The sequence below is a fragment of the Pithys albifrons genome, chromosome 7 (assembly GCF_047495875.1).
Source record: "Pithys albifrons albifrons isolate INPA30051 chromosome 7, PitAlb_v1, whole genome shotgun sequence".
Lineage (NCBI taxonomy): Eukaryota > Metazoa > Chordata > Aves > Passeriformes > Thamnophilidae > Pithys > Pithys albifrons.
Window position 1 is genome coordinate 40,570,863 of NC_092464.1, and position 15,246 is coordinate 40,586,108.

Consider the following 15,246-nt stretch of genomic DNA (forward strand, 5'->3'; position numbering starts at 1 on the left):
ACACTATTATGAGCCCCACAGCTGCATATGCCCTCACTCAAAAACTGTATCTGACCCTCAAATTTCCAGACAAAAATTGTTCTATCCATTTTTTTCCTTTGTATTTGTTCTTAGTTCCTCAAGATGTGTCTTACTCTGTTGCAGTTCTTTGCATTCTTCATTTTTTTTCCGTCAGACTTGGAAATCAGACTTGCAGAAAAATCCCATTTCTGCTCTGCAGGTCTGCTGCTGGAAGAGGAGAAGACAGCTTCTCCATCTTAAAACTTATTGGACTTTTTTGTGTGTATTGTCTTCAAAGAAAGTTCTGTCTAGCCTAGTACTGTGCGCCTGAAAGTGATCAAATTAACACAACACACAGAGTTGACATGTAAATTCAATGATCTTCATCAATAAAAAACCTTCTGAGTTCTGATTTTTGTGGGGTATATATAAGCACCAGTAGCCAAGAGTTTAAGAGTAGCAAAAATCACTAACTTAAATAATGACTTTTTTTTTTAACTCGACCTACCCTTATAAGTGTATTCTCCTTTTTTGGTTCTCCTGTTGAAAGCTCCTCTTTGTATCACGTATTTCTTGTATTTTCCTGTAGCAGATATATATAAGAACTCTTTGCAGATTGGCTGGTATCTTTTTTTTTTCTTCACACTCTTTTTCATTTATTGCAGAAGTGGCTTAAGCCAAAAGTTCCTTAATAAAACAAATACAAATAAATTGACATGTTGCATTTGCACAACCCTGTTCAACTAAAATGCCCAAATCAGTGTATAAACTTTAATTGAAGTGGTGAAGCTTAAAGTTACGGAAAACAATTGTAATATTCACATTTTACTTTAAGGAATGAGATCAGACTTGTGTGATTTTAAAGGAAAGAAAAGCATAAAGTCACTTAATGGTGTAAAGCAGAAATGCTCTAGATCAGTAAGGCCAAAAGCATTCGTGTGGAAGATTTTGCCCACATCACGCTCTACTAATTTCTGTGAACGTATCAAGATGAAGAACTTGGCTCTTACAGTGGCCTCAAGTTGAAACAATCTGTTTTCCAAGAAAGTGACTGAATTTTCAGGTGGAGAAAATAATGTAAATCTGGGGAAAAAACTGGACTTGAAACTTTAGTGAAAATTCCTTTTAAGAATAGATAAAGTGGTAATTGCTATCAGAATTCCTCTTCCTGATTTTTTCTAGACTGTTCATTACCTTCCAGAGGCGTACAAGGCCTATTTGGTGTTTGGGAAGAATGTAAGGTTTAATGCTTATCTTAGCACTGAGCAGGAACTAACAATGCCAGGTAACAGAGGAAATGCTGTATTTAGACAAATTTTTGTAGCCTTCTGTAAGAGGCTACTGCATAAAATTACTGATTTCCATACCACCAGTCACTCTAAAATGTTGAAGATGGGAAAAGAGGATGGGCTTTTTGACAATCCTGCATTGTATTTGTTAAAACAACTCCTGAATTTCAGAAATGCCTCCTTGTGTTTTAATTTATTTCTGCCGAATCACGTTCTTGGGTTTTTAAATATATGGCAATTTGTAACTTTTAATTCAAATTCTTTTTATACCATGCTTTCTTTCCCAAAGTGGCCAGCCTCGCCTCACGCCATGAATAATTAAACACTGCTTAGTTAAATACACTGCAGGCTCGTAAATAAGTTTCAGGTGGGACAGTAAATTTCTCGATCCCTCCCCTCACCCGCACAGCTGCGGCAGGAACGTGATCCTACAGACACCGAAGCGTGAGAGAGGATCCCTTACCACCTGATTGGGAAGCGCTAATTGAAGGGAACAGAACAACTTATGGACTGAAACACCCTTAGCCCCCCGCGCCCCTCCCGCGCCCGGCGGGGGCGGAGCGGAAGGCGCGGGAGGGGCGCGCGGGGTCCGCGAGCGCACAGCGGGGGCTGAGCGGGAGGGGCGCGTGGAACCCGCGAGCGCCCGGCGGGGGCGGAGCGGAAGGCGCGGGAGGGGCGCGCGGGGTCCGCGAGCGCACAGCGGGGGCTGAGCGGGAGGGGCGCGTGGAACCCGCGAGCGCCCGGCGGGGGCGGAGCGGAAGGCGCGGGAGGGGCGCGCGGGGCCCGCGAGCGCCCGGCGGGGGCGGAGTGGGAGGGGCGCGGGAGGAGCGCGCGTGCGCCGTAGGGGCGGGGCCGGGCCGGAGAGTGTGCGCAGCGGGGCCGCAGATGGAGCCTCCCCCCGGTACCGCAGGTAGGGCCGGGTGGGAGGGAGGATGGATGGATGAATGAGCAGGGCGGCGGAGTAACAGCACCCCCGCCGCACACACACGCTCCCGCTTCCACCCTTCGCCGCCCGCCTCGACAGGGTTTTCTGTGGGAAACCTACTGTCGCTGTGTGCTGGCCCCTCCGGGGAGGGGGACCCGGAGGGGCTCCGGCCCACCCTCCGTGGGGTTCCCGCCGCCCCTCCTGTCCCTCCGCGACTTCCGGCAGCCCCGCGGAGCCGAGGTGCCCGCGGGGTGCTGCTGTGGCCTGTGCGGCTGCGGAAGGAATCAGAAGGCCAAGCACCAAGGTTATGTGGCCCTGGGCTACATGTTACTAAGGTCGTGTGCCGAGTGGTTGTAGACACGTGTGCGCAGAAGGGAGTGTAAACGTGTACTTTACACGCGCGTAGTGTTCTCTCATCTGCCCCAAATCCCTGGGGCAGGTACCTTCGGCCTGGTGTGGTAAAAGGTGATTTCTCCCGAGAATGAGCCCAGCAAAGTATGGGCAGGCTGCAGCTGGTATCAGGTGTTGAGACACTCGTAGCTGGTCGTGGCTGTGCACCTCGGTCGGTGCTATTTCTTCAAAAGCCGAAGGTTGCTGGCCAAGGCCAAGCTCTTGGTTTCGGATAGAAGCCTGTCCTGGGCCTGGCTCTGCAGGCCTTGCAAACAGGGCATTTATAGAGCAGTCACGGTCTGAGTTTGTTTCGGGGTTTGTTGATTGTATTCACTAAGCATGGATCTGTTTCTAAATTAAGAAAATGTTATAAAACTTACTGCTGTGTTTCAAGTGGTGGATGTTCGTCTGCAGTGTAACTCACTTCCTAGCTGTCCTTTGGAAAAAGCCTAGTTGTAACACTAGCTTAAATCAACCTGTTGTGATTTCAGTGTAGAGCAAAAAGGATGGCTCCAAACTCTGAAGTTCATCAGCGTTCTGCTTCCCCATGTATGTATGTAATGACCTCCTCTGTCCCTCCCAACCCATGTTGTAGGTGTATGTTAGCTGTGGTAGGACTGCTGAGGGTGTACTTGGGGTACATGCTGTGTGACACCAATACTGAGATGGATCTGCTGAGCCGTGGCATTGCTTACTGACACCTCTCTCTAAATCTGCTACCTTGTTATCCAGTGTCTTTTTCTTCCCTTCCCCCTGCTCCCCATCAGTCACTGGCTGTTATGGCTCTGGTGAAAACCTCAGAATGTGAACTAAAAGCAGAGATGTCTAAGTGAGGTAGTAGAGAAACTGGAACAGTAGCTGCAAGAGGTGTGAGCTGCCCTGTTCATATTAGTAAGGTGTTAACCCAGACGCCCTGGTGCGGTAGGTTTTAGTGTCATCATTGCTAACTGCTTCTTTGCTCATATATGAGAAAAAAGAGGGAGAATCACAGTTCTGTAAATTGATACTGTGACTGATACTTCATTTCATGGTCACAAAAGACACGAATATTCTCATGGTTTTTCCAGGTAGTAGGAAGCAAATATCAAGCTCAGAATGTAGAACCTGTGAATTATGTCATGATTTGTATGGGAGGAATTTTTTGACAGGCACAGTTTTGAAAGAAGCTGTGGTTGTGTCATTAAGTAATTATATCCAGGAAATAAATTGGTAGATTAATCTGTTCACAAAATTTTATGTTCATGGATTCATAAATTATCCTGAGTTGTAAGGAACCCACAAGGCTCATCAAGTCTGATTCCTGGCCCTGATCGGGACATCCCCAAGAATCACACCATGTGCCTGATAGCGTTGTCTGGACACTTCTGGAACTCTGGCAGGCTTGGTGCTGTCACCACTTCTCTGGAGAGCCTTTTCAAGTGTCCAGCCACCCTCTGGGGGAAAAACCTTTTCCTAATATCCAACCTGAACCTCCCCTGACTCAGCTTTATGCCATTCTCTCAGGTCCTGTCAGTGGTCACCTTAGAGAAGAGGTCAGTGCCTGCTCCTCCACTTCCCCTCATGAGGAAGTTGTAGACTGCAATGAGATCTCCCCTCAGTCTCCTCCAGTCTGAACAGATCAAGTGACCTCAGCTGCTCCTCTTAGGGCTCTAGGCCCTTCCTCTCTTTTAGGCCCTTCATCAGTTCTGTTGCCTTGCTTTGGATGCTCTCAGAGAGCTTTATATCATTTTTGTATTGTAGTGCCCGAAACTGCACACAAACTTGAGGTGAGGCCACCACAGAGCAGAGTGGGACAATCCCCTCCCTTGACCAGCTGGCGATGCTTTGCCTGATGCCGCCCAGGACACGGTTGCCCCTCCTGGCTACCAGGGCACTGCTGACTCATATTCAACTTGCCATCGACCAGGACCTCCAGGTCCCTTTCCACAGTGGTGCTCTCCAGCATCTTGTTCCCCAGTCTGTACGTATATCCAGAGCTGCCCATCCCAGGTGCTAAACCGTGTTCACATGGCTGGTAATTGCTCAACTCTCTAATTTGTTTAGGTCTCTCTGCAGAGTCTTTCTGCCTTTGAGGAAGTCAACAGCTCCTCCCAGTTTAGGAAAACTTTCCACTTTTTTTGTTTTATCCTTCTCCAGAATGAATGTGCAGCAGTCCAGCACTGAATTTGATTTTTGTACACACCACTTCCAAGACTCTGTAGGGTACTGCTTTTAGTAGTAGGGGCCATTCTTTTTAATGTGCACTGGGTTATATCTGTCATTTTCAGATGGTGAAGTCTCAACCCTTAGTTGAGGATTCACAGATGGGTGAAGAGAAGAGTGGAGTCATTGTCAGCGGCTGAGATACACAAGACAGGTGTTGGTACCTATCTTGTACATGGAACTTAAAAGCAGAGGAGCTGAAGACTGAATTAATATTTTTGCTAAGCTACTTAAAATGTCTATTTCTTACTGTCTTGGAAATCTAGGTTGCTAACATGGTACAACATCAGTTTTTCAGTGAAAGGAGGAAATTGGGCTTGCACAGTGGTTGTGACTTGTTTCAGAGAAGCAAGGACTGTTAAGACCAGAGCTAGAGGAATATATTGAAAGGAATGAAATAACAGCTTCAAAATATAGAAAGGATAAAATAATGGGGGATAAAGTGATGTTGGATTTAAAGGGCAAAAATAAACAAGTAAAAGGAAAAATAACTTTTCAGCTGTTTTTTTTCAGCTTTTAGTTAAACTTCTTTTAATTAAGTTTTGTGATTAATAACATAAATTTCCAGAATAACATGTGCAATTCTTGTGTTAATGTAACCAAAAGGTTTCTAGCCTTGTGTGTATGTCAGAGCACCTCAACCTCTGGAACTTACAAAAACAGTGGTGTGTTTTGATCATATCTTCACTCATTTGTATTATATGTAGTGATTGTTCATTAACTATGGAGGTACAGAAGTCAAAGGTAGGCATTGTTTTTTCTTGTCTCTACATCCTTACATCCAGTTAAAGAAATAAAACAAAAATACAGGAAGAATGGTATTTTGTCCTGCTATATTCAAAAGCCCTGCCTTCATTTTTGTGTGATACTCATTATTTGGAATGAAAGGTGTAAATTTTATCTTAAAAAGTGTGGCTGAAGAGCTGCATATTCAAACTGTCAAGGAGTTGGGATAAATTTGTTTTTAAGTGAAACTTTTAATTGTGATTTACATTGTTTTTCAGTACACCTTGTAATGCACCTGAAAATTAGTAAAAAGGACTGTGTAGCACAGGAGCCACTGATTGATATTGGGTGTGGTGGGAAATCTTAAGTTGTTAACATCTCATGTGATAACTGGGGAGTTTTGTTGGTTATTAGATTTTCCCACATCTCTTCTTTTTCCAGATATTGGGTACTTTGCTCTTCCTATTTCAGATTTACCTGTTACTCATCTCTTGTTTCTGATGTGAATTATTACAGTTTGTGGTGTCACTCCTTAGCTGTATTTTATGTGGTCTGTTTGAATTATAAAATTCAGATGGTTTGCGGTACAGGACATTTGTTTGTTTCTTACTCCAGGTGGAAGTAAGCAGTAAATTCTTAGACAACATCCGCTGTTAGAAAGGACACAGAAGAAGAAGGGATTGTATACTTGGGACTAGTTTCAGACAAGAGGCACTCAGAAGCTTGGGTTTGACTTAAAAGGTGTGGAGGCATATCCTATATCTGAACTGAATTGTGTCTGTGCTGTTAGTATATTTTAGCATCCCAGAAAACCCGCCAAATGTGGATTTGGTTGCTGAAATACTGCTGCATGGTGTCTTTGTGTAAGAAAGTTATATTGAGGATTTTCCATCAGTTACCAAGTGAAGCATTCAGAAGCTTTACAATGATGGAATCAGGGCTGTCTCTGCTAGTTTAGTCCTTCGTCAGTCCATGGCCCTGGTTGTTATTGACTCCGTGTTTTGTGCATTTGGCTGGAGTTCTCATCTGTTGTCAGATGGGATTTGAGGTGGACTGAGGTATTTCCTCTATAGGTAGCTCACACCCTAAGTTTTCCTAACTGGCAGGTCTGTCATACTTGAACAATAGTACAGGCTAGGCATTAATGAGTCTGCATTATTTCCAGTAGTAAATATTTTAAGTCTTAATCTGTAATTAATTTTCAGGCCCTGTAACTGGATTTGCTGTGTGATCAACAGTGTAAAAATATCTCCTTGTGTCTGCTTGGCTTTACTTATTACTCACTAGATGTACGAGCATTTCCAATCTGCATGTAATTATCAAAAAAGTCTGCTTTGCCAGGTCTACCTTCCCTTTCTTTCTAGATATTGCAGACTTTCTATACATAGCCATTGTTCACTTTTAGCAAATAGTATTCTTATAATCCAGTACTGCCATATAGCAGAAACATGAGCCCCAAAGCAAAATGTAACATAATAAATTCAGCCAGTGAAAAAGGTGAAAATTGACTTTGAGGTGATGATAGAATGGTGAGAAGTTAAAGCTTTGTAAATTTTCCCTGGTGTTGTCATCCCTGTACTCCATCTTAATTTAAAATGATGTCAGTATTAGAAAGATCTCAAAATCTGGAACTTTTTAAATACAAATAAATTTATTCATATACATTTAATGTAGAAAAAAATGATTGCTGCATAGAGAACTGCACTGATCAGTTTCTTTTGCTTTTAAATCGGGGTTTCATGGTATCACATAGGTAGTTTCACTTGGATTATAACACTTCTGTCATTTCATATTGTCCTTCCATACTTTAAGGCCTTAGTAGAAACTAAGTACTTAAGGCTCTAGTTTATAAGCAAACACTGATGTGGAAGTGAAATTACTAAACTCAGTAGCATTTCTTGTATGCATGAAGGTGTTTGGTGCTGGTCCATCATCTGTCAGTTCACACAGGATATTTTTGACTGATAAAATCCTTTACCTTTAACAGGATTCTGTGTGGGTTTTTGTGGGACCAAGATTACAAAGCAGGATGCTGAAAGTGCTTGTCACTTTGACCCCATGAATTCCATGTCAGTAAAGGCACAGAAGCTCTCTCCGAAGCTACAAGATTGCATACTTAAAGTTTACATTGATACATCAAATTAGAATTGTAGGAAAAGACCTTAAGATTTTAGAAAGATCTTTTTTCTCCCATGACTAGCGGGCTTCTCTCTAAATGAATTTATTCTGATGGTTGTGACTTAGTGTTTTCAAACAGAGGTTTCGAGTAGCTGATAATAGGTTCAGTGATACAGGCTTTCTGCATAAGTTTTTATGATGCATGTAGATATAAATTATTCACATGTAAGATAATACATGTAATAATGTATTCACATGTAAGGTAATAATGTAAGATTGTTAATTTTTATTTAATGCAAGGGGAATAAGCTAGGCAGAATAATGGAGATGAAAATTTTGAGTTGAATGCATTCTTTTCCTGGAGGAGTAATAAGCTCTGATTATCTTGTTTATTCAAAACACTGTTAAAAAAATATTAAGCTCTAGAGCCAGTAGTCTGATTGATGAATGTCTGTCACTAAGCCTGCATTGAGTGCTGTGCTGCTCCTTCTGTTATTAATGAAAGTGTTCAATTTCAGTGTATGTTTATAGTTAGCTCATAGGCAAGTGTTTTCAAACAAAATGTTGGAAAGAAACAAATTATTTACCACACAGAAACTATTTTTACTAAGTTATACGAAACATAACCGAGTCCCCCAGATTAATGCAATTTTGTAACTTAGCTGTGAACTTGTTCTCTAAGACATCTCAGGTGTTGTGTATATTATAGGTCTGCATATGGAAAAAATGAGAGAATGGCTGGTAAACTCAAGCTTCAGTAGACCTATCATAAGACCATCCCTTCCAGGAAAACAACTTCTTTAAATGTGGTGTAGGTTACAGAATGGGAATTCTGCTTGTATTCCCTTGGCTTTCTTCACTTTCACTGTAATAATTCTGCTATTTCTACTGCTGAAATTCTCATTAATACTTTCTCAAGCTTTATTTCTTCTCTTAAAAGAGAAAGGCATTTTACAATACAACTGCTTACTTTTGATAGCAGCTAGTAGAAAAAAAATAGTAAGATGTATTAAAAAAATGTTCCTTTTATGACTCCACATTTCTCAACCAAGCTCCCAAAATAAAGTGATTGTTTTTGAAATTTATATATTTTGAGGAATGATACATTTTAACTTGGATTCTGGAACCTCGACTGTACTTTCTACAGCATTTTTGCTAGCAAATAACATAAGTGATGTTTTAAAGTTGATGTAACTAGGATTTCAGGAAAAACATGAGATGTAACAGTTGCTAATAAAAAGCTATAAAGTTACTAAAACTTTCTCTGTCTTTGATATGTACTGTGATTCTTACTTAAATAGCTATAGTATTTGAACTACTATTTTGAGCATTTTTTGAAGGTGGATAAGTAAACAACCTTGAGCATTTTTTGAACAAGAAAATCCAAATTATAGGTTATATAGCTAGACATGCACATTTCAAAGACTGTTATTGGAATTGCTTGATGTAGTTTCTGTTGGATGCAGGAGGTTTGAGGCTTCTTTAAATATCTGAGTTGAGTAGATTTCAACTTTTTCTCAACTTACTGAGTAATCTGTGTCCCTGCCACCTGCAGCCTTGAGAGAGCTGTCAGGTACCAGCAGGACACGGTAACTAAAGGGTAAGACATTTACTAACCATATTAAATGAAGAGGGGAGATGATATGACTTTTCCCAGGATGCTCTTCTAGGACAGCTTCTGTCTTGGTATCCCCTGTTTGTAATAGTCTTTTAATGAGTATGACAAGTTGCTACAGTGTCTTTCATTATTAGGACTGTAGAGCAGCTTTGTATTTCATTCTCTTTGTCCTCTGAAAGGTCTCTGCCTACAGCAGAGATCGACACTGCGCATGTGTTGTTCTCAAGGCCTTCACGGGTCCTGTGCTCAGAGGCTGGGAAGCCAGGAGAGTATTTCTCTTCTGTTTTCCCAGCGTCCATATGGAGTGAATTTGCTGTGTTCTAGTGGTTGGGATGTTCTTGTTTCTATTGATGCATATTAATTTTTTGTGTTTTGGTAATTTTTACAAAAATTATGAAAACCACTAAACTGAACGACTGTGGTTCTTGGCCTTCCAGGGTAATGAACAGCTTTTGCAGCTGAGGGTTTTAATCAACCACAGAAAGCTATTAAAATTGTAGTCTTGTGCCCTACATATTGTATGCTGCAAGAGAAACATTTGAAGCACTGAGATTTGCTAAAATGCACAGATTTCATTTGCCTTTTTTTTTTAAATAGAAGTCTTAAATGTGTTCTTAGCGATTTGCTGAATAGGGATATCTCCCAGTTTAGTAATCTCTTTCCTTTCTTCAATTTTTTACAGTGTCATGAGGTTTTATGGAAAACAATTTCTGTTTCACAGAGATATTCCCTTTTCTTTAGCTTCACCCCTGGTTTTTTTCCTGGCTACTGCAAGTTTATAACTTCTGAAACTGTTCTTTGTCCTGTCCTCTGTTCCTTGTCCCCATGAGTAGCATTCTGGAGTCTGCTGATCCATTTGGGAAAGAGATCCTATTTCTTCAGGACACATTCCGTAGTTTCATCACATCTTGAAATGTCACCTTATTCACATTTTCAAGGGGCTATTGACTTAGATGTAACAACTTCAAGGCAGCATTTGGTTTTAATTCTGTCTAACTTCTATGTATATTTTTACAAAATACTTAGTTTTTACTGTGTTTTATAACCTTCACTTAATCAGTTTGTGTTTGTCCATCTGTCCCTTGTAATGTTTGATTGTACTTGGGAATTTCATCAGAAAGTAAGGTAGAATCTCAGAGGACTGAAGTATTCTGACAAACATGCCTGGGTCTGGGCTGGCAGGGGCAGAAGGAAGGGCTGCTGCTGACATTTGTCTGACCTCTGAAAGCTGAGAGGTAACATGTTCTTATTGGTTTACTTTGTGGCCAAAGGCCATGATCATTTCAAAGAGCCCTACCCAGAAGACCAGGAAAAGTGTGTTGAGGATCTAGGTGAGAACCAAAGGTATCAGCTTTCAAATGCAGAGGGCAAACTTAGGAAACATATTTCTTATTTGTCTGGGAATAGGGTTTTGAAGATAAAACAGGAATAATACTGTTGAAATGCAGATTCTTCTACAGAGACTATTCTGCAGAAAATCTGGTATTAGAATAAGTCTGTAATATAGTGGAAAAAAAGGCAAAAGGAACTGATGGTTTTATATCGTGGTTGCCTCATTTTTTGATGAAGTCTTGCTCCTGACGTGTTGTTTCTTTGAATGTTCTTGCTGTATATGTTACTGCAGAGATGGTTAGGTTGGATTGATGATGATCTTGTAAGCACTTGTGCATCAGGATCAGAAATGCAGTTACTTTGTATGTGAACACATTTGTTTTAGCTTATGTCTGCAATTGTTAATATTTGAGCTTTGTTTTTCTTTAGTATTTTGTATAAGTGCTAGGGATACTAACTTCAGTAAAGTGTCTCATGATCATGGGAGGAAAATCACTGTAACTGTAATGCAATGAATAGTTTAGATTCAAGGAATAATATTCAAATACTTAAGATGCCACAGCTGGAAGTCATGAGTAGATACAACACTGCCCAAAGTGAATGTCTGCATTTGAGCTATTTGGAGACGTAGTTGCATACAGGTGCCTGAAACTTAGAAGATGATTTAAAATGCTTAGGCTTTTCACAGAATCATGCAGGTTGGAAAAGACCTTTAACATCATCAAATCCAACCATTATTAAGCACTAAATATTTTCTGATTGAAAAATACAAATGCAAAATCCTGTAAAGACAAAAATTTGTAAAATAATAATAAAAAAGAATTAAAACTGATGCTTCCCAACAAACATTCTTCAAAAAAGATGTAGCTTAGTTTGTAGATGCAGCTTTAGTCTTGTTTCTTTTATACTGTTGAATAGGTACTTCTGAATTACTGCTGTAACTCTCTTCTCACTCTTTCTACTGGATGCTGCCCAGTGTCCTGATATGCCCTCTCCTTCCTGCATTTTCAGCCTCTGCAAGTTTGACAACATGGGACTAAAAGGAGGGAGTTTGCCTCGAGCACAGCTCTGTCGTGGTTCTGGTTGAGCTGGTGTTAACACCAGTATAGCTACTCCTTGCTATCAGTCTTATGTGCCTTTCCTTTTGAATAATCAAACAGAAAATTGGATGTGTAAGCTAAGATAAAACCCAAAAATCCTTTTTGACTGTTCTGAGCTAACAGGAAGGCCTTCTCTTTTTGGTTTTCTTTTTCTTTTCTTGCTTGTTTGTTCATTTTTTTCCAGATGGCCTTGTGTCCTGTTTCCTTTCTAGCCTTCAGACCCAGGTCTCCTCTGTCTCAATAGTGGGTAGCTGCTCCTTGCTCTGGAGCCCTGTGCTTTGACCTTGTGGGAACCATGGATGCTTCTTGCCAGCTTTGCCAGTGAGGGAGGCCCAGCTGCTCTTCCTCGGCCTTAAAGACTTCTTTGTGATCTGCTCCATTTCCGTGTGGTCTAAAAGTTGAACCTGTGCAGAGCCAAGAGTCACACTTTGATGATCCTTCTGAGTCCTTTCCAACTCAGGCTATTCTATGGTGCTAATTGTTGGAAGTAGATAGGTAGATCTAATTACTCCAAGGTGTAAATCAGCTGAGAAGCACTTCTTTGCATGTATTTGAGTTGGTTTTCTCTTTTGACCTGGTCTCTCACTGTCTGGTTAGGTGCATAAACCTGCTGATGTGATGGGAGTGAGTGAGGGCAATGGGGGACTGGCAGAACTTCCCTTTTGGTGACAGGTAGCAACCCACTTGCTGAACTGTATCCACATTCACGGGTCATTCTGCCTACTTATGCACCAACATAGCCAAGTTAAGTTTAAAAAAGAAAGGATGGGCAAAAGCTTAGTCTATAGTTTGAGCCAGTGGTGCTCATGACAGTTCAGTCTTTCTTCTTGTCCTAGTGTCTCGCAATTCCCTCTTACAGGTCATTTTGGAGCTATGTAGTAAACTGGATAGGGGAATTTTTCTAGCTTCACCACGGGGCTGCCGAGCCCATCTGTGTGGGCAGCGGGAAAAGAGCATCCTAGGGATGAGAGAGGGCAGGAAGGCTGCAATGCCAGCTTGCCGTGACTGAACTGAGCAGAGCTGAGGCACCGAGCTTGGTGGTGCCATTTCCTGCCATGTCATTCAGCTGAACTGATTTGTCCTTTTTAAAAAACATGTTTAAAGTTTTCTGACCAGCTTTGTGTTGTCTGTAATAAGTTAAATGCTTGGTACAGTAGTTGTACTGATATTTTGGCAAAAGTTAAAATGAAGGATATTAGTAATTATTTTATCTCATGAAAATCAGAACATAGAGGCAAATCTTTAGTCATGACCTATTTGTTTTTAGTATTTTTGTCATGTTTACAGAATAGACCTTGGTGGTTTTTTCCTGCTGTAGATATTATAAGAAAGATATTTTTGAAGTGTAAATCTTTAGTTCAGATTCTGTATATTGCTCATTAAAATCCTCTGTTTGTTGCCAGATTCCACTAGTAATATCACTTATGCAACACTGTGTAAGCTCTTAGAATTAGTAAAATTAAAAGGTGATGACTTAAGGATGACTAATGTTAGTCTCTGTTGGGTTTTTTGATGTAGAAGTAGCCAAAAATGCTCTGAAAATTAGTGTTTGAAAGCTGTAGGGAACTACTGTAGGAAATCTTCTTTCCTGTTTCAAAACATTGCACTTTTTTATTTAGTCTTTTTTTAATAAGCAATTTAAAATGAAATGATTATCACTCAAAATAACTGTATCTGACAATAGAGTTTTCATAATGTGAGCATCCCAGCTGATGCTATACTGAAATGTAATATTGACATCAAAGGAAAAATAAGAAGTGCATTTGAAGATGAAAACCAGGTATTTGGTATAACTGCATTGGACTATACAGTGTTCTGAACAAATGTCCTTTAAAGGGTTTTTAGCTCGGAAGCTGAAAAGTTAAAAGTTGTGTGATAAATTCTCATCCTTTGTTTTGAAAAAAGTGTGTTTGGAAATGCAGTATTTTTTTTTAAATGGTCTGTGTTGTTTATTCTAAATCCCTAGCTGTGTTCAAGAATTCTGGAGACAACTGAAAGCAAACCGGAACTGTACTTTTTAAGTGCAGAATTCAGGCAGCATTTGGATTTATCAATGAAAATCCTCCATTAAAAAAATTATTTTGTTCTGAAGAACTGAAATCTTCCACCTGCCAATACGAATTTTAGGTTGTGCCCTACTAATTGCAATGTTTCTCAGCTTAGTGTCAGTGAGTGAAAAGTATATACAGGTAATGTGCATAGAAAAATACTGTTATCCTGAAATAAAAGTAATTGACCTTTGTGCTGTCTGTAGGCAGATTTTCTATTTAGCAGGGCAGAAATTAAAATGTGCTGCCCTAATTTTCTTCTGTATTTTTGGTTCATTATGTATATTATGCAGAATAGAAATGTTCAGGGTATTGTTCATATTTGTATCTGAGCAAATTTAGAGTTTGGACTTTCCATCCTTTTGATCTGTGTGACCCTTCTATGGTACTTTCCGCTGCTGTTTGTGACAGTTTTGGTGTACTAGTATCTGTTCTTTAGATTGACTTTCTCTGATGTAAAGATAATGCAAATCTTTTTTTCAAAATTATCTTTCTTTTCACTCTTGCAGAAAATTCTAAGCTGAGACATGTAGAAAAAGATGTTTTGATTCCACAAATAATGAGGGATCGAGCCAAGGAGCTGTGTTCAGATAAGGTGCAAGGTAAGAGTCAAATACTCATTAAGAGATCAGATGTATTCACTTTTGTGCCCTGAATATAATCCTTGTTTTTGAAGTTGTGTAGTCAGAGAATTAGTATGTGTAATCTGCATCCTATCTGTTCACTGTGAAACCAGTATTGAAGCATATAAATCTGCTGTGTTAGCTTTGGCTGCTTGGGGATGTGGACTATTTTCCAAAATGACTTGTTCTCGAGGGCCGTGGAATTCAGTATGATTAACGCAAAACTTTCCACATGTCAGTCTCGACTGTGCGGTGACAGAGCAACACGAGTTATTGTATTCCTGTATGTAATATTTGATACTTACATGAACAGAATTGCCTCATGTGAGCCTTGATTTAGGGACTCTCTCATAATGATATAGTTGCTCAAATATTCCCAACCAACCACATCCTTTCCCTGCCCCAGTATTTGAATGTTACGTGCACATAAACACGTGCGTGTTATTAGACATTGAAATAGGGTGGTGCAGTCTGCTTCTGGTTTTGTTTTCTTTTGAGGAGTACTGGACAATAAATCTTTTAAGTGGTATCACCACTTCTTCTGCAAGTGTCCATTTATTTCTTGAAGAAATCTGGAGCTTTTTGAAATACCATAAGGGTGATGCCACTTACACACAAGTTGGCCAAGAATGCTGCCATAAGAGAGATGTAAGAATGGAAAAAAAAATCAGGCTGCAGAATTATTCTATACAAGTGCCAGGCTTTCAGTAGAGGGCACTTACATCTGGCCATCTAGATCAGTACTTTTTGATCATGTATTCCCATCAGTAAAAAATTTCTAAGTGCACAATAAAAACAAATATATGTATTTTTATTTATAAGTTATATAAATGTACCATGTACTTATATGTTATGTATGCTATAAAACATAAAAA

At 40.2% G+C, this 15,246-nt stretch overlaps 1 protein-coding gene across 1 annotated transcript in view; it reads left to right on the forward strand.

Moving 5' to 3' along the window:
* The first annotated feature begins 2,115 nt into the window (after positions 1 to 2,115).
* Positions 2,116 to 15,246, forward strand: part of CMC1 (C-X9-C motif containing 1) — a 49,938-nt gene continuing 36,807 nt past the window's right edge. The window contains exons 1-2 of the mRNA XM_071561124.1: positions 2,116 to 2,199; positions 14,258 to 14,350. Coding sequence (XP_071417225.1) covers positions 2,175 to 2,199; positions 14,258 to 14,350 — 118 coding nt within the window. The 5' untranslated portion in view covers positions 2,116 to 2,174. The remainder of the gene's footprint in view (positions 2,200 to 14,257; positions 14,351 to 15,246) is intronic.